We start from the raw sequence: 18,306 nt of genomic DNA on the forward strand, positions 1-18,306 counted from the left end.
TAGGGAAAGGAAGTGGTGGAGATGAGAGGGCATGCTTGGGGAAGGAGGTGGTGGAGATGAGAGGGCATGCTTGGGGAAGGAGGTGGTGGAGATGGGAGGGTTTGCCTGGGGAAAGGAAGTGGTGGAGATGAGAGGCTGTGCTTGGGGAAAGGAGGTGGTGGAGATGGGAGGCCGTGCTTGAGGAAAGGAAGTGGTGGGGATATGATGGGGTGCATGGGGAAGGAGGAGGTGGAGATGGGAGGACGTGCTAAGGGAAAGGATCTGGTGGAGATGAGAACGTGTCCTTGAGAAAAGGAGGTTGGGACATGCGAGAGTGTGCTTGGGGAAAGGAGGTGGTAGATATGGGATGGTGTACTTGGGGAAATGTGTTGTGGATATGGGAGGGTGTGCTTGGGGAAATGTGTTGTGGAGATGAGAAGCCGTGCTTGGGGAAAGGAGGTGGTGGAGATGACAGGGCATTCCTGGGGGTAAGGATGTGTCTTCCCACAAAGGCTGTGTGGATAGATCTTTGGATTGCAGCAGTAGAAATGGGCTCCAATTCTGCCCCCACCACTTGCAAGGCAAGTTGCCTACCTGGCTAAGACTTCCCTCTCCTGTTGGAAGGGTATAATAACAGCATCTTGCTCATCACGCAGTGGTGACAGCCATCTAATGAGTCAGTGCCTGCTAGGTGTTCAGCGGAGCACCTCGCACATAGTAAGCACTCTGTGAGAATGGCTATGGGGCCATGTTGTTAAGCTGAAAGTGTGTTTGCTGTGGAGGGTGGAATTGGGCTTGAGGACTTGAAACACCAGTGGAAAGAGGCTTGAATTTAATTTATGAGCAGTCCAGAGTCATGGGCCTCTTCTGGACTTATGAAAGGGAGAAGTGCTCTTGGGTTTTTGTAGCTGTTCCTGAGACACAGGACAGGGGCCCCAATCTGGCAGTCTTCAGGCCAGCATATGTTTTTTTTTGGCCCCTACAGTATTTAAAAACTTTTAAAATCATTTCCCAACATCGAAAAGTAGGGAGAAGTCTCATAAAATCCCATACCTCAGATTTCTGAACAGTGGAAGTTCTGGTGACCCTAGGCTGCCCTGTACTGAGAGGCGGCTGCCCTTTCACTGAAGCACGTGGTTCCCGTTTTGCCACACTCTGCACTCTCCCCCTGGTCTTACTCTCTGCCTGCTCCCCTCATTTAAGTTACTTGCCTAGCTCCTGTAGGCATCCAAGGTATGTCTCCTGACACACAGAGGATCAGGATTGGAAGGGACCTTAGAAACCATGCAGTAATGGCTGCTGACACGCACTGAGCTCCCAGTACGTGCTGGGTTTGTGGTCCGGGCTTTCTGTGCTTCCTCTCATTTAAACAAGGGGAGTCTTCAACACTCATTTGCAGGAGGATCAGGATGGGTAACACGTCTCTTAATGCTGATGTTTGACATACAAAATAGACCACCACGGACTCTTTTCTATTTTGCAGATATAAGGAAAAGGGAAAGAAAATTTACTGGAAAAAGCTGGACTTGTCCAAAGTGGAAACTCAGCCCTAGCCCCCATTGCATCCACCATAGCCATTGTATTGACCTTCGCCTGCCACATCCTCCTGAGACGCAAGCTCACCGCCCCAGTGGTAAGAACCATCCCTAGAGCTGGCTGCTTTTGCACCCCAACTTCGGCAAGTGCTCCTCCTCACTTTTCCCTGGTGCTGGCATCAGAACACCCAATCACAGGGGCCAGGCTCTGTCCCAATTGTTAAAAACAGGTGCTTGGGCTGACAAGGAGCCCAGGAGCTCAGCAGCGATTCTTATCTGGTCTATGGCAGGCCAGGGGTAGCAGTTAATGTTGGAGCACAATTTCACATTTGGAAAACAAAATCGAAACCAAACGAGCGCTTGGTTGTTTTATTCATGTTTATTTGTATATACTACAAGAAGGAGAGTTTGTGGACATTCTCTGGGTGGGAGGAGTTGTAGGTATTGGGAGGGACAGTGTGGTGTTGGGGTCAAATCCGCCCCCTGCCCCCTCCATTGTTTAAATCTTGATTCTATTACTTACTAGCTATGACTTATGGCAACTCATTGAAGCTCACTTGCCTTGGTTTTATTATGTTTAACTGGGGTGATAATAGTCCCTGTGGTTGTGGGGACTGAAGGATTTCTTTTATGTAAAGCACACGGAACAGTGCCTGGTATGCAGTAAATGCTGTGTAAGTGTTTGCTGTTCTTATTGGCCTGATGCCCATCCAGGCCAGGCAAATTCGGGTTGAAAGCCTCAGAGGGAGAATTGGGATGAATATGAGGTTCTCAGATTTTTGACAAGGTGGCCTGTGCATTCAAAGGTAAAGAAACTCTGAGCTAGAGGGAAAATGGCCCCTGGCTGAAATAAACAAACAAACAACTAAAATATTAAATCCAGTGTCTGAGGGGCAAGTGGTTGGAGGAAAGTCAACAAAGGGAAGAAAAAAAAAGAGAGAGAGAGAGCGAGAATGAAATAAGCAAGTCTAGATGTGCTCACAGGGGAAGAATGCTCCCCAAATCAGGGATCTTGAAGGCAGGGATGGGGTGTTTGAGAAGGCAGGACACTCTTGCCAGGGCATCTTGTGGGGCTGTTAGTCCCGTTACTGCCCTGTGTTTCTTCGGGTGGTGCTTTTGCCTTCTCAGTTTACTCCCATACACTCTAGGGCCCAGCCACGAACCCAAAGCCAGAATGAATGGCAATGGTATACTGAAACCTGAAGGGTCTGCTACCTGATTATGTTGACTGCGTTCTATGATCCCAAACAGACAAAAAAAAAGTTTCCCCAGCAATACACCAAGCAAATTAATTTGAAACCAAATTGAGGATGCATAGTTAATATTTTCTAAATCGATGATTTAGAAGAAAGCTAGACCAAGAACAAATTCCCTGAATGCAAGTCTTATATTTCTTTAAATTCAGAATCCCCTGCAGTTGCTTCCTCTGCCAGGGCCACAGCAGTGGGAGGTCAGCCCTGAGGCGTTCAATCACATCAGGAACCCCAGGTGCTCTGTCAATCAAGGCCTGGGTTTTCTGAGCCAAGATAGCACTTTGGGACCTGGGGGAGCTGAGTTCTCTTTGGGGATGTATTTAGGATCAGATGTGATGAAGGGAGCATCCTTCATCATCCTCTTAATGAACTAGCTAGGATTAGTTGAAGCCCAGAGCCCTGTCCATGGGGACTATTCAACAGCAGGCAGGATCACTCCAGATTTGTCGATGGAAGTTGTGTTATTAATTTTTTAAATGAGTGGTTAGGGAGAGGCTGCTAATGAGAACTCGGACAGATGAGAAGATGAAATCTGAAAGATGAGATCATGCACTCCTGGGGCACCAACAGAGCATGGAAACTTGTCTTCATTGAGGCTATATGATGTTAACCACCCACCAGGCAGGGCTCAGTGAGGGAGGCCCAGTGAAAAGGGAAGGTGGTTCTTTGGAAATGGCAGCTGAACAAAGGCTCTCAAATCTGCCCCTGGTGAGTGGGGAGGCAGGGCATGGAGGCCAGACCCTGGGGACAAGAGAGCCAGAGGTCACTCTCCAGTAGCCAGCATGGGCCAGGCAGGTCCAGGAAGCTTCCGCCCTCATCCCTGGGGCTGTGTATTGTGTGGAGAAGGATGCTCTAGCTACGAAGGGTCAGAGGCCTCTGAAGCAACTAAGAGAAGGGGATGATTTAGGAAAATCTGCATAGGGTTTTGAGTGAGTGGTCTAGGCCAAGTAAAGATGTGATATGGATGGAGATTTCCAAATGCAGTCAGTTACAGACCTTCCTTGGACCTTATCCTCTCTGGATTGACAGAGACAAGGAGATACATTTCCCACCACTTTGGTGAAAATCCAAAAGCAAAGTAGATTAAGATGTTGCTATCCCTAATTTACCAACCCATGATTTCTGAGCCATGAAGTGAAAAAACTTGTTCCTCTGAGAATCCCAACTGTGTCACCATTTCTCATCTCAGTAATTTAATCCCCATGAATATAATGGTTCAGAGCCAAGGCAATATCTCATCCTAAAGCCTTTACCTCTCTTTTGTTCCTCAGGCATTTAGTGTGATTGCCATGTTTAATGTAATGAAGTTTTCAATTGCAATCTTGCCTTTCTCGGTCAGAGCAGCAGCTGAAGCCAATGTTTCTCTAAGGAGAATGAAGGTATAACTAACACTGAGTGAGTAGGGAAGAGAGATTTCATTTTCGGGTGGAGAAATTCTCAGATATGGGGAAGCTGTGTCAACCTGTTGGAGGGCTGGGGGACATTGGGAGAAGGCCTTCCATTCAGAGTTGGATTGATAAATGTTCCCCAAGGATGGTATAGGCAGAGTTTTATAGGTGGTCTGCCCTTTCATTAAAAACGAGATAGAATCTCCATACATGGAGACGCTGTTCCTGACCCTCTACCCTTTATCCAAATCTTAAGTTGTTCCAGGAGTGGGGTTGGGTTTGCCCTGAGTCATCCCCCCTTTAACTACCTAGTTTGTCCTATAATGGATGTGGTGATGGGAGTGATGAAGAGGGTGGTGGGGACACCACATTTGTGCAATCATTTAGTCACTTTATTCATTCATCAAAGATTTACTGTGTGCTTCCTATATGCAAAGCATTGTGGGAAATGTAAATATAAGGTAGAAAGAGTCTTTACTTTCAAGATCCTCCAATCTAGTATAGGACCAATAATTGCTATCTGCAGTAAAGATGTAAATGACATGCAAGAAGGGCAGATAAAGTGGTTTTGAAGTTGAAGCAAGAAAAGTAAAAGGAGAAGGGCATTCCAGTCAAGAGAACAGCATGTTGAGATATCCGTGAACTGATTGAATGATCTTATTCACCGAAGCCAGAAATCTGGAAGTCATCTTAATCATCCTAGGTGCCTGTATCCTTCTTCTCCTTTATGATCCACATCCAACCAATCAAGAACTCTTTTGACTTGTCTCCTGATCACTGTATTCCCCCAATTTTAAGAGGCACCATTTGTAAGATTGGATTGGAAGGTACACTGCTGAGTTATCACTTTCTAAACAAAACACAAGAATCAACACCATCACACTAATTGTATATATTATTACATCAGGTGTCTTAGACTAGAAGAACAATGCTATTTCTTGACTCTTCCACTTCCACTCTGTCCCTATTGCCATCACTTTTATTCAAGGCCTCACCATCTCTCATTGGAACTAACACAGTGACTTACGAACCAATCGTCCTTTTCCAGTGTTGTCCTCCTCAAATCCATATTGCACTCAGGCCCCAGAGAGCTGTTAAAATATCGGTCTGACCACTGATATTCACCTGCTCAAAATCCTTGAATCCTGTCCCCTTCAGGACTGAGCCTGAGCCCTCTATCAGCAGGTCCCCAGTTATGTTTCCACCTCATTTCCTATCCCCTTCCTACCTTGAGCTCTGGGCCTCAGTAATCCTGAATTGCTTGCTTCATGCTCCCCACCCCAACAAACCACGCTGTTGCATGTTTCCTTGCCTTTGTTCATACTATCCCCTCTACTAGAAAGCTCTCAACCTCTCTCCTCTCCTTCATCTTTGCCTGCCCAGGACCAGTGTAGACTCAGCTCAGGCATCAATTACATGGGCCTCCAGATTGGGGAGCCATGTGTCCCTTCTCTGGCAGTTACAGTATGTTGTCCCTATCACATTTCACTGAAATGATTTGTGCATGTTCCCATCTCCCCCCAGACTGTAATCTCTTCAAAGACAGGAACCATGCCTTATTTATATTTGCATTTCTGCTGTTTACCCCAGAATCTGGCACAGATTAGGCACATGGCAAACGTTTTGTTGAACTGAGCTGAGTGGGGACCTAAGAAGAGGACACAGCAGAGTCCCTGGGCCCTGGTTTCATAAACATTAGCACCAAGCAATGAAGCCAACCACCCAAAGACTTGCAAAAGCTGACTATCTTGGGCACGAGGTTAACTGCAGCTGGGATCAGCACTTTCCAATGTGGGTGACCCACATAGGCCTGGTAGTTAAAGAGGCATCTGTCCTAGATAGGATGAGCGGGTAGACTATTTCTTCTGCAGCTTCTCTGAGGGGAATATCTTCAGAATATCTTTCCTGGATGTCCTAGGTAGAATTGCCAAGATTATGATTTGGGGTCATTAGAAGATATATTGGGATAATTCTTGCAAATGGATGATGTCTGCCCAGTTAATTTTGTTTCTTTAATCTTAGAAAATTCTCATAAATAAAAGCCTCCCATCTTACATCACCCAACCAGAAGACCCAGATACTGTCTTGCTTTTAGCAAATGCTACCTTGACATGGGAGCAAGAAGCCAGCAGGAAAAGCGACCTAAAGAAAGCACAGAACCAGAAAAAGCATTTTCTCAGGAGACAGAGGTCAGAGGCATACAGTTTGGGTCCACCAGCCCAGGAAGTCACTGGCCCAGAGGAGCAAAGTGGCAGCCCCAAATCAGTTCTGCACAATATAAGCTTTGCCGTGAGGAAGGTGGGTATGTGTTCTAAAGGTATGACCTCCATCCTGCCTCCTTGCATTGCGTGGCTGTGGCCTTCTCAAGGCCTAATATAATTCAGTTTGAGCTGGAGGTGGTGGTGGGATGTCTCTAAACAGGCTGCTTTTCTCCCCAAATTTTAAAACTCTGTACGTGAACAATGGAGACATGTCTTCAAGCCTGAGAGAAGATGGTCGTTATATTAGTACTGATCTTCAAATTCCAGAGGAGTTGGCAGTCCATTGCAATGTTGAATGGATAATCCATTTCAGGTGGCTAGGCTCAAACTGGCTAACTTTTGTAAATCTTTTCAGATTTGTTCTTAATTTCGCATTGGAGTACTATGATAGGTAATAATAACTGACAATTATGAGCACTTACTATGTATCAGGTACATGATTAACTCCTCTAACCACCCCAGTAACCCTCTGAGGTAGGTACTATAGCCACCCCCACTTTATATGAGGAACGTGAGGCACAAGGAGGTTAGATGACTCGCCTGAGGTCACACAGCTAGCAGGAGGTAGAAGTGAGCTTCACACCCAGGGCGTGTGGCCCCGAAGTCTACACTCTTAACCACTATGCCACACTGCTCTTGTAAAAAGCAAAATGAGATCAACAAGCAACCCAGCAAAAGAAGCCAGCCAGAGTCTGTTGGCTGCTCTCCTCCTCTGAGGATTGGGGCATGGATTCTGTAGAAAGAGCTCTGCATTTAGGGGATGTTTGGCCTTCTCCTGCATATATTCCCTTGCCCTGGGAACTCCGCAGCAGCACTCCCGGCCCGCAGTGTTGATTCTGCTGCAGCGGGCTCAGCATTCATCTTGTGCCCAGTATTTTAATCTCCCATCTTGTTGACTCACTCTTTCCCCATGTAAGCACCAGAGAAGGAGAGGTTCTTATTTATTATGTGATACTAAGCTCAGTAGTTGGCATAGAGTGGTACCTCTTGTAGCTAACAAGGCTGCAGTGCCCAGATTGCTCCAACCATGCCTTCAGAACTATTCCAAAGAGGCCTCAGTGAACTGCTCTCGTGTTAGAAAGGAGCTGCCTTTTGGCCCACCAACTGCTTTCCTCCTTTTCAGTACATTAGTAACTCCTGGGCTTGTGCATTCAGGACATGGTCAAGGTTTTGTGAAATAAGTTGAAGGTATAATGGGGGCAGCACAGCATCATGTGGATTAAGGGCATGCCTCTGGGACCTGGTAGACCTGGGTTCCAGTCTCAGCCACTTACCAGCTGTGTGACCTTGAGTATATTGCCTAACCTCTTGAAGCCTCTGTTTCTTTACCTGCTCCATGGATATTTTAATAATGGCACCCACTTCACAAGGTGGGTGTGAGAATGGAAAGAGATGCAGTACACAAATGCTAAGCCCATAGTGAGTCTCTGCTGATGTCAGCCATTGGTGTTGCCTTTTTCCTCTGACAATCACGTCCAGCTTAAGTGCTGCCCTTAAATGTCCTAAATTCAGGTCATCCGTGTTTTTCCAAATTTAATTCCATGATTCCATTAGACTGTAGCCTCCTTGAGGTCAGGGCATGTATCTGTTTTGTCCATAGGTGTGGCCTTACACTGAGCCCAGTGTGTGGCACAGAGTAGTTCCCAATAATGTTTTCTGAATGAACAAATGAATAATCAGAAACTCAGGGGGTGCAGGCCTCATGGATTTCCTGCTGAAGACAAGGATAAACCTACAAGGCTCAGACCGAGCCCCAAGTAGTAGATTGGACTCAAAGGAGAGCCAAGCGCCTAGGGAGGCTGGATCCTTACCTGTGGGTCTCTTTGTCCCAATGTCTATAATGCCCCAATTTCTTAAAGTCCTTTTAGTGGAATTAAGATGGATCAGCTTCCCTTACCTGTGGCTTGAACGATGATGTGGGCTCCATAAGGCAGGAACCACATCTGCCTTGATCACTACTTTATCCCCCATGCCTAGCATGGTGCCTGGTCTTCAGTAAAGATTTGTCAAGGGCATTAATGATGACAGGCAGCAACTCTCATGCGCTGGGAGTGGCAGGCAGGTGATGGGCCCTTCTGGTCCAGCTCAGGTGGGAAAGGAGCCATATTTGGCCCCATGCTGGGCATCTTTTCTCGACGGGATGCAGGGAGCAGGTCTTAATGAGAATGTTCTTATGTTTCAACTGCAGCAATGCAATACCTGCTTGAACGCAAAAGTGGGCATGGGCCCACCTCAGAGTCTCCATATGGACTCTTTCTCTCCCTGCAGTGGTTCCCCCCAGATATCTACATGGTCCACTCCCTTGCCTCCTTCTGGTCCTACTCGAATGTCACCTGTAGCAGATACTGTCAGTGACCCATCCATGTGTCCTGCCATCTTCCAACTGCCAGATCTGCATCTGTGCCTGAGGGCCCTCCCTACCACCCACAAAGAGCCAAGATGTCAACAGCTGAGGGAGAAACTCTCACTGACTGTTGGGTATTTATCCCGACTCCTTCAGCCATTGAGAGGATAAAACTATATTCAGCTCCCCAGTTTCCTTGAGTTTCCCAGCAGGGTTGAGCTCCATGTGCCTCCTCTGGGGGCTGAACTAATAGTATATCCATGATGGACCACCTTCCCTTTCCTGTATCATTTCCCCTCTTGCCAGCTGGGGTTTCCTGCCTGCCCCTCCCCCCCCCCCCAACAAGTTACCTTCACTCAAATTCTTGATTCAGGGCCTGTTTCTGGGAGAACTCCAGCTGAGACACCTACCTCTCCAGTTAGGCCCCCGCCCCATTTCCTCCTTGCTTTGTGTGTTCTCATGGCGTGCACCTGACATACTCCATATTTCACTTGCTGACTTTGTTTTCTGTCTGTCTCCTCAACTAAAACACAGCTCCATGAGGGCAGACCGAGACTTTTGTCCCTCGTGTTCATAGCCATATTGTGCTGTTGCTGGTGCCCAGCACAGCGCCTGGCACGTGGCAGGCTCTGATTTGTTGGTTGAATTAATAAATCTGCAGCTGTAGAATAATCCGTGATCCCGAGATGTTGGAACAGTGTAACCGCTCAGTAATTTCAGATTGAGTTGTTATGGTGGAAGGATACTTTAAAAATGACTTTTGAAAAACATCTGACTCTCCATACTTCAAAGGCTATCCCCCTAGGTTGTACAGACTTTAACTTCCATTAGATTTGCTTTCCTGGAGTCTGGGCACAGGACAACCCTCATGTCCAGGACCTTTGTGTCCCAGACCAGCACAAGGCTGTTTCACATCAGTGCTTGTACATGATTTGTAGAAGCCCTCTGGGAGCTCTGCTCTGCTGTGCAAGGGAAAGCACTTAATTAAGACTTAGGTTCCTGCATCCTCCTGGGCTGTGTATCAGGGTTGGGGTGTGAGGCTGCAGCTGCCACCTCACAGAGCCAACAATGACCTGTTGGTCACCGCCTGGCCTGGCCAGCGCAGTTTGGGGGCAACATCTTTGGCCCCAGATCCTCTAGGAACTGGGAGAATGACTGTGTCTTTTCTTTGTTTCTCTGGCAGGGGAAGGTCATGGGAATATGTGGGAATGTTGGAAGCGGAAAAAGCTCCCTCATTGCAGCTCTCCTAGGACAGGTAAGCTGTGTGGTGAGTGCTGTGAAGATGGAATGTTAATGTGACAATGAATTGGTTCCCCGCCTGCCGTGTTTGGGGCCCTGTGAGGACAGTGGAGCCAGCGGCTGGGCTTGGCTGCACTGGACTCTGTGCACATAGTTAATGATGATTTCCAGGAGGTCAAAGCACTTGGCAGCTCCACGCCTCTCGGCCAGGCGGAGCCGAGATTTTCACACACTCTTGGGTTTGCCTCCTAAGAATGTGTGTTAAACGGTGACTGCTTCCTTGCCTAGAGCTCTATCTTGGTCAAAGGAAGAGACAGGTCATTAAATCCATGCTTTTTCCCATGACTTGGGCTGTCCTGATTAGAAAGGCCAGAAAAGCATCTTGGCAGGGAAGGACCCAAGAGCCTGTGATTCCTGATGACTTCAGATGCATTTTTCCCTCATCCACCTCCACATCCCCGGGGTCTGCCCAGAGTGCTCCCCCATCAAGCTTTCTTTGATGAAGGAGTGGCTAAATGAAGGCATGAACTAAAGCAGCAATGTGCCCCCAATTCTCTGGAAACCTCATGCTAGGAAGAGGGAGGAACCCAGGATTCTTGCCCTTTGTCTGCTATTTCCAGCTGTGTGACCCTAGGGAAATGGTCAAGCCGTTTACTGTATTCACAGGCCTCTAAGTTGCCATGGTTTCTCATCCCAAATGAATGAGAAACTTTCTGGGGAAAAAATATTAAGTCCTCTTTCTCCCACTCTGTGTTCCTAAAGAGAACGTTGGGCACCTGGGGTTGCCTTTGCCTGCAGCAGGGAGAGAAGGCACCTCTGAAGAACTGAGGATGCGAGGCTCAGAAGAGCCCCTAGACAGGTGGCTTCTCTTGACTCATTTGTAGAAAAAGTGACAACTTCTGTGCCTGAGGGCAGAGGTGGGAGCTGAATCAGGTGAGCTCCTGAGGTCACCCGTGCTCTGGGATTCTGTGTGTGCGCCTCTGTGATAACCCTAGGGTTGGCAGGCATCTTACAGGTGACCCAGCCCGATTCTCCACCTAATGATGTGAACACTCTGCTCAGATGTCTCCAGATGGAGAACTGATTACTTCACAGCCAGTTCTCTCTTTGGAGAGTTTTGATGTATATGGGCATGAAATTTGCCTCCTTTTCACTTCTGCCTTTGGCCTGCTCTTTGGAACATCTCAGAGAAAATAAAATCTATCTTCCATGCGACAGTGGTGGGATTAGGCCCCTCACTGTGGTCACTGGGGAGACAGGGTGGCAGCGTGCTTAAGCTAGTGGGCTCTGAACTGCCTGGGTTCACCACCTGCCTCAGCCTTGTGCTCACTGTTTAACCTTGGAAAAGTAAGTTAACTTCTCTGAGCCTCAGTTTCCTCATTTGTAAAATGGGCCTAAGGAGGGTTGTGGTGAGGATTAAATGAGATAATGTATATGATAGTTGGTTATAGGATAATTATCAGTACTAAGCCTGGTGATCAGCATTTAAACAGTGCCTGGCATATACCCTATTCATTTGAGCTATTATTATTCATACCATTATTGGTATTAGCATTCTCTCTTCTCCAAGTCTAGTGTTCTCTGTCCCGTGGACCACTCCTGAGGTGAAATGGCATCACAGCCCTTGACCACCTTGGCTATCCTCCTTCCCTGTCCCCAACACACTGACGCTGCCCAGTGCACCTCAGCCTTGAGCACCAAGGCCTGCCTCGCACATCCCTTCTCCTGACAGCTTTGAACACAGCCTTACTACCAGCGTCTACCGCTACCTGTCGACACCCACCATGTGGGCCACCGTAAAGGAACTTATGTATTCAGGGTCACAGACAGGAGCCCATGCATGTTTTCTAATTGGATTGCTCAATGTTTTAAAAGTCCAAAAGTTCCACATGAAACTAGATTTTCCACTTCTCTTGAAAAATTAGAAACTCTGGCCACACCAGGCCAGCATCCTTGCGTGGCACCAACTGTGCAACTGAGTCGAGGCTGCTTCCTTAAGATGGGGCCTCAGGGCCACCATCCACAGCACTGCAGGCTGTGCCCTGCCCCCGGGGCCTGGCTGAGGAGAGTGGGCTCAATCGGTGCACCTGGAGGAAAAGGAAGCCTTTGTGGTGGGTCCACCCAGAGGGCGTCCTGTTCTCATTGCACGAAGCTGCTGTGTGTGCCAGCAGCAGCTCTGCAGCCTATGCCCTCCGGCTTGCAGCAGGACTCACCACAACCTCTTCTGGAACATTCCTGCTTGGACCCTTGCCAATGTTTGACTTTTAGACCCTTGATCTGCACACTTGGGCTTTGCAGTGTGTGGACAAGACATGCTGTAGCCTGCTTGCACCTTCAGAATTAATGATCATGGAATAAGTGGGTGGCGAGGGTGCAATGGGCCCCTGAGGAGAAGTCTGCAAGGTTTGGCTTCTGAAGCTTCTCTGGTATTGTCGCTGCAGATGCAGTTACAACAAGGGACCGTGGCAATCAACGGGACTCTGGCCTATGTTTCCCAGCAAGCATGGATCTTTCACGGAAATGTGAGAGAAAACATACTGTTTGGAGAAAAGTATGATCACCAAAGGTAATGTTCACTTTGAAAGCATGAGGCACTTTAGTGTTTGGTATGCTCTCCTACAAAGGCTGATGCCACCGGTAATGATTGCTGAGTGAGTTTCTTTAATGAGTTTTGATTAAACATTCACCAGATCCAAATGAGAGTTGGTTTTTCTCTTCCTGACCCAAGAGTTCAGGAGAGGCGCATTCTGCAGACCTGCGCTCACACTCTAGGAAGTGAATGGAACCGACACTTCCTTCCCAGTGCAGAGCAGCATATGTTCTGAGGTTCTCTGTAACAGTGCATATGTTGTGTGACTGGAGAAGGATGAATCTGGCAATTTTGCTTTAGGCCAAGTAACCAAAACTTTGCTTGAAATCGTCAGCAGCAGGTATGCAAATTAATCAGCCCTGAAATTATTAATTGACATCAGAGCTATTAGGATATATTGCTCTTAGTGTCCTCAAAATGATCTAATGGAATAAAAACAAAGTTCAAGTCATAATTTTTGGATACACTTTGGACCATTATCTTTAAGCCCCAGGAAGTGATAGCTTCCTATGGTTCTTTGCTGCGTTTGGTGTGCTGCCATGTACATTCTCTCATTGGAGTCCCCAAACCATCCATTTAGGGAGATCTTGGCATCATGATCCCATTTTACGGAGGAAGAGGTTGAGGCCCAGAGAGGACAGTTGACCCACCCAAGGTCAAAGCTATTAAATAGCAGAGCTGAGTCTTGGGCTCTAGGCCAGCATCATTTGTTCTCACTGGAGATGTCTGACAGCTGGGTCATCCTGAAGCCTCCTCAAGCACCATGATGCTGAAATAAAGATATAAAGTTGGTTTTATGAATCTGGCTGTCAGCTCTCCAACAGCGGTCTGGACTTGCACATGTTATTGTCTGAACCCACAAACTCGGTCCTTGCTGGCCAGCATCAGCCAGCGTGTGGGTTCCCAGCAAGAACCCACTTCTTGGGTTCTTGGGAAGAACTGTTACTTCCCCTCATTTTCCCTGGCCATAACATCCTGTCACCAGGAGACTCAGGAGTGGCAGGAAGATATGATCAGTGCAGGAGTCCTTGGCACCAGCTGAACTGCTCTGTCTCCTGGCCTGCCTTTGCCTCTGCCTCCTCCCAGCCCCGCCTGGATTGGCTTCTCGTTCCGTGGAAGCAGGCTAGAAGGAGGGATTCCTGTCTTTATCAATTAGGATGTCAGTGGGCAAATATTTACTAAGTACCTGCAATATACAGGACCATGGGGGACGGAGGGGTGGCTCAGATATATGTTTGCCCTCAAGGTGTTCCAGTCTGGAAAGGGCAGTAAGAGATGCATAGAAATGACAGTGCACCAAGAAGGAATGTGCCAAGAGGCAGGAGACTGTGCCGGATTGTTCAGAGGCAGCAGAGATCACAGAAGGGAGGAGACAATGGTGCTTGCATTGGGCCTTGAAGGATGGACCAAGCATCCTTTGCACATGGCATCTCTAGCAGAGGTTTTGCCCCTAGGGTGGACACTGTGGCTCTCAGGGCCACAGGAGGTAGGAGAGTGGAAGGAATTTTAAGGTGGGGGATGGTGGTGGCAAGGGGATGAAGATGTGCTGATCAGTCTGAAGATTGGTAAAGGTAATAATATTAACAAGAACCACCACTGATGGAGAATTTGCAGTGTGCCAGACATTGTGCTAATGGCTTTACATCTGTGTTCCTGCTTCATTCTCACAACCCAGTAAGAGTTATTAGCCTGATTTTATAGAGTGGAGAGTGAGGATCAGGGAGGCACAGTCACTTATCCAAGGTTACCTAGCTGGATTCAAACCCAGATTGCTCTGATTCCAGAGCCCCTGATCTTAACCTCCATGTATACCAGCTCTAAAGTTGGCACATGGGCATGATGCTCAGGGCTGTGCCCAGCTTCTGCTCTAGGGCGTCAAGTGCCGCTCCTTAGGATCCTCTTTTCTCAATGCATGATGATGGGCAGGCCTCACAACTCAGACTTTGCAAGACATACTTTCCCAGTAAAGGGCACCAGCAAGAGAGCGCCCCCTGAAGGGCAGTTACCCATGATCTGCCTGCTCACTCTCTTGCTGGTGGATCCCAATGATGATGATGATGGTAAGGATATCAATCAGTCAATCAGTCAACCAATCAACCCCCGTGAAGGCAGGCAGCCCATCAAATGGGACAGAAAGTTATGGCCCAGCAGCTCCTTGGATGGAGCCACCTGGCGCACCAGGGAATTCAGAGCAGGAGCCAGTTCCTGAGGTGGCTGTGTGTGGTACTCTGGTGCCCTGGGGAAGATTTTATTTACAGGGGGTCTGTCTGAGTGGGATCGAGGTACAGAGAAAACCAAGAGAGAAGGGTGTGGGATTCTCTTATAGCTTAGGAACTGTACATCTCCAAGTTCCTACCCACTAACTTATTGACTTTTCTGGATCCCTTGATGTCGGAAGTCCCCAAAGAGTGGGACTGGAATCATGCCCAGTGGGTCACAGGACCTCCAACTTTGCTGTCCTTTGCAGGACAAGGTGTTGGTCCCAGCAGTGTGGCTGTTGAGAGGTGGTTAGGGACTTGCCCACCAGACTCCCCACAGACTGGCCTCCAGAACTAGACTGGGGGTGAGGCTGAGGGGCAAAACCAAGACGTTGGGAGGTTCAAGGAGCTGAGGTCCAATTCCTGCTTGGCCTCTCTGCCCCTCAGGCAGCTTTCTCTGTGCCTCAGTGTCCTCAGGTGTCTCAAGGGGAGAAAACCCTGTTCTCTCCAACCTGCTAGGAGAGACTGGTGGATAGAGAAGCTTCGTGGAGCAGAGGTCGGGGTCACTGTTCATGATCAACCAGCCCTCTGCTGTTACCCTCCACCCACACACATCTTCTCTTCCGTTCATGGTCCTGCATCCTCCAGGAAGCCTCCCCAGCGACCTCAGCCCACATTGGTGACTTCCTTCTCTGACTCCCACAAACAGTGCTAGGAGTCGGCACCCAGTTTTTCCTTCATGGGTTTCACGTACACTGATTTCATCTTTCTCGCATAGTGGGAGGCCTGTGAGGGGAGTGGCCATCCCCAAGACAACTCTGCATCGGGTGGGGGGTGCCCAGGGGTCCAGGGGAAGCTGCCCTTGGACATCACAGACGAAGCAACTAGCCACCTCCTCGCCTTGCCCCAGTGACACCAGCAATGCCTCTAGAGGCAACCCCGGCTGCAATGGTTGTAGGGCATTTTTCACCGTGTCTGACTTCTGACCTTTGCACCCCTAGGTATCAGCACACGGTTCGTGTCTGTGCCCTCCAGGAGGACCTGAGCAGCCTCCCTTACGGAGACCTGACCGAGGTGAGCAGAACTGGGAGCTCAGCCCCACTGCAGTGGCATGGCAGCCCGACCGCCCAGGTCCAGCTGGCTGAGGCTCAGCAGGCCCCAGTTTCATCCACATCTGGATGCCCTGAGGACAGATAGGTCCAAGGAAATGTGGGGCAGTCAGGTTCCACCATCCCGAATTCTCCATCTGGCCTGTTCCTGGGGGATATCACAATGGATGTGGCACCAACTCCACTTGTGTTGGCTTTAGTGTGGTCACTCCTGGGCCACTCTCAATTTGCTTGTCATCTCAGGGAAGGTTTCTGGCAAAATCTGCTTCCTCACCTCACGGGTCAGCTCTGTCCTGCAAAGACAGAGGTCCAGGGGTGCTGCATTGTGGCTGGAGTCTCAAGGGCCCTTTCTTGCTTCAATGGCTTTGCCCAGCTCAGGAATATAAGGGTCACCTCCAAACACTGCCCCCGGGATGCTTGTCCAAAGAACTGGCTGGGTCCTAGGCTGAGCCTGCCAACTCAGGTGACCCAGGAGAGTCACCGTGCTGCCTTCCTGTCTCCCCATCCCAGTGCACCCCTGCACGGTCTCCCACTCTGCCCAGGAGCCCCAGAGGAGACCCAAGGGCTAAAGCGTCCTGAAGAAAGACCAGTTCAGAGCACAGTGCCTTTCTCTGCTGGTGCCCTCCATGTGCCTGTGTCAAGGAAATGGCCACCACAGCCTTCCCGGCCTGGCCTTTGTGCCCCCTACTGCAGCCCCAGCCCACCCTTCCAGGGTTGACTTCTACCTACCCCTACCTGCCCACCTAAGTGCCCGCTCACCTCCCAGCCTCGAGGCCTCTGCTCCTTCTATCGTTACCAGTCGTCAAGTTCCAACCTCAAATCCACGCCCTTGAGGAAGACTTTCCCAAGTCCCATGGTCTGAAGTACTTGTCCCAAAGTACCCAATTATGCTTCTCACTTGTCGCTTGCTAAATTCTGCTTTGTGCCATTATTGTGTGTATAACTAACCACACACCCTGCTAACATGCGAGCTCCCAGTAGAGAGGGGACTTTGCTAGCCCAGCTCCATGTGTCCCGCCCCATTGCTCAGCCCAGCACCCGGCTGAACATAATAGGGGCTCACTTTGGGGTCAGTGGATAGAACTACCTGAAGGAGGCAACTTAGGATTTTCATCCTTTCAACAAATACTTACTGAGCCCCTGCTCTGGGCCAGGTGTGTGCCAGGCCTCAGGGATGCAGTGAGGAACAGGCAGACATGCCTCCCATCTTCATAGAGCTTAGGGTTACCTAGTGGGGGTGGGAGCTGATCCACAAGGAAGCAAATAGAGAGCCCTCTTGTACCTCTGCTCCCAGACTCTTCTCCCTTCTGTTCACGCGTCCATTCTCCCAAATTGTCGAGTTTTTCCCTCAACAATTCCCTTTGGTTTTAATGGTCAAGACATAGTCCCTCCCTATGGAATATGCACTGAGATGGGCTGTTGTGAGCCGGGTACCCCTCACTCAACACTGGAAAGAGCTTTTCCCTAGTTGCCACTGCCCATCGGGCTCCCTGCAAAAGTGGAGTTTTCCACTTCCCAGGGCAACTGATGGGTTCAGGGGATCCCTGTAAGGGTTGGAGGAGCTAGGACATGGTGATGATCAGTCTGCAGAAGAGTCTTGAGAAGCTTCAGGAAGCTCCTGCTCCCCGAGGACAGCAGGGTGGTGAGTGGGGCCCCATGATGGACAGTAGCATTGCCCCTGTCTGCAGATCGGGGAGTGGGGCCTCAACCTCTCCGGGGGTCAGAGGCAGAGGATCAGCCTGGCCCGCGCCATCTACTCAAACCACGAGGTCTATCTGCTGGATGATCCCCTGTCGGCCGTGGATGCCCACATGGGGAAGCACGTCTTTGAGGAGTGCATTAAGAAGACACTCAGGGGGAAGACCGTGGTCCTGGTGACCCACCAGCTTCAGGTGACTGAGATCATGGGATGGGTGGCGCCTGAGTCTCCTGTTCTGCCTGAACCTGCATCACCCATACGAGGCTGTTGTCACCTGGACACGGTGGGGGAGGGAGCAGGGCACGCAGGAGACACTCGTGATTCTCCCCAGCCACCCTGGCTTCCGCATAACCCTGCCTGCTCCTCTATCTGCATGGCCTCTGTGGGTCCTACCTCGAGCTCAGTGGGGCCAAGACCTTTCCTCCACCAGAGGGTAGATTCTCCAGGAGCAGTTGACCTCTGTTTGTGGGGTGGACATGGAGCATCTCCCCCAGCTTTGGGCCACTGGTGGTGAGGAGATGGGAAGCCAAGTCGAAACAGTTCAGACCCCACTCTTCCTCTAGCAAGGGCTGGGTGGGCCTGAGGCCAGAGGTGCCTGGGTGCGGACGACAGAGGGTGATGGACTCCTCGGAGGAGGGAGCAGATAGCCCTGGCATCACTGCCCAGGGGAAAGGGATTGGAGGCTAGGACTTGGGGCTAAAGCAAGAAGCT

General features: G+C 49.5%; 1 protein-coding gene across 1 annotated transcript in view; it reads left to right on the plus strand.

Annotated features, from left to right (window-relative positions):
• LOC101396086 (ATP-binding cassette sub-family C member 12) overlaps positions 1-18,306 on the plus strand; it is a 56,144-nt gene that overhangs the window by 10,498 nt on the left and 27,340 nt on the right. Inside the window, 8 exon segments of the mRNA XM_014779711.2 lie at positions 1,463-1,485; positions 1,487-1,612; positions 4,039-4,146; positions 6,178-6,453; positions 9,944-10,015; positions 12,441-12,565; positions 15,789-15,861; positions 17,585-17,788. Coding sequence (XP_014635197.2) covers positions 1,463-1,485; positions 1,487-1,612; positions 4,039-4,146; positions 6,178-6,453; positions 9,944-10,015; positions 12,441-12,565; positions 15,789-15,861; positions 17,585-17,788 — 1,007 coding nt within the window.

This window comes from Ceratotherium simum, chromosome 30 (genome assembly GCF_057802395.1).
Source record: "Ceratotherium simum simum isolate JZ-2026a chromosome 30, ASM5780239v1, whole genome shotgun sequence".
Lineage (NCBI taxonomy): Eukaryota > Metazoa > Chordata > Mammalia > Perissodactyla > Rhinocerotidae > Ceratotherium > Ceratotherium simum.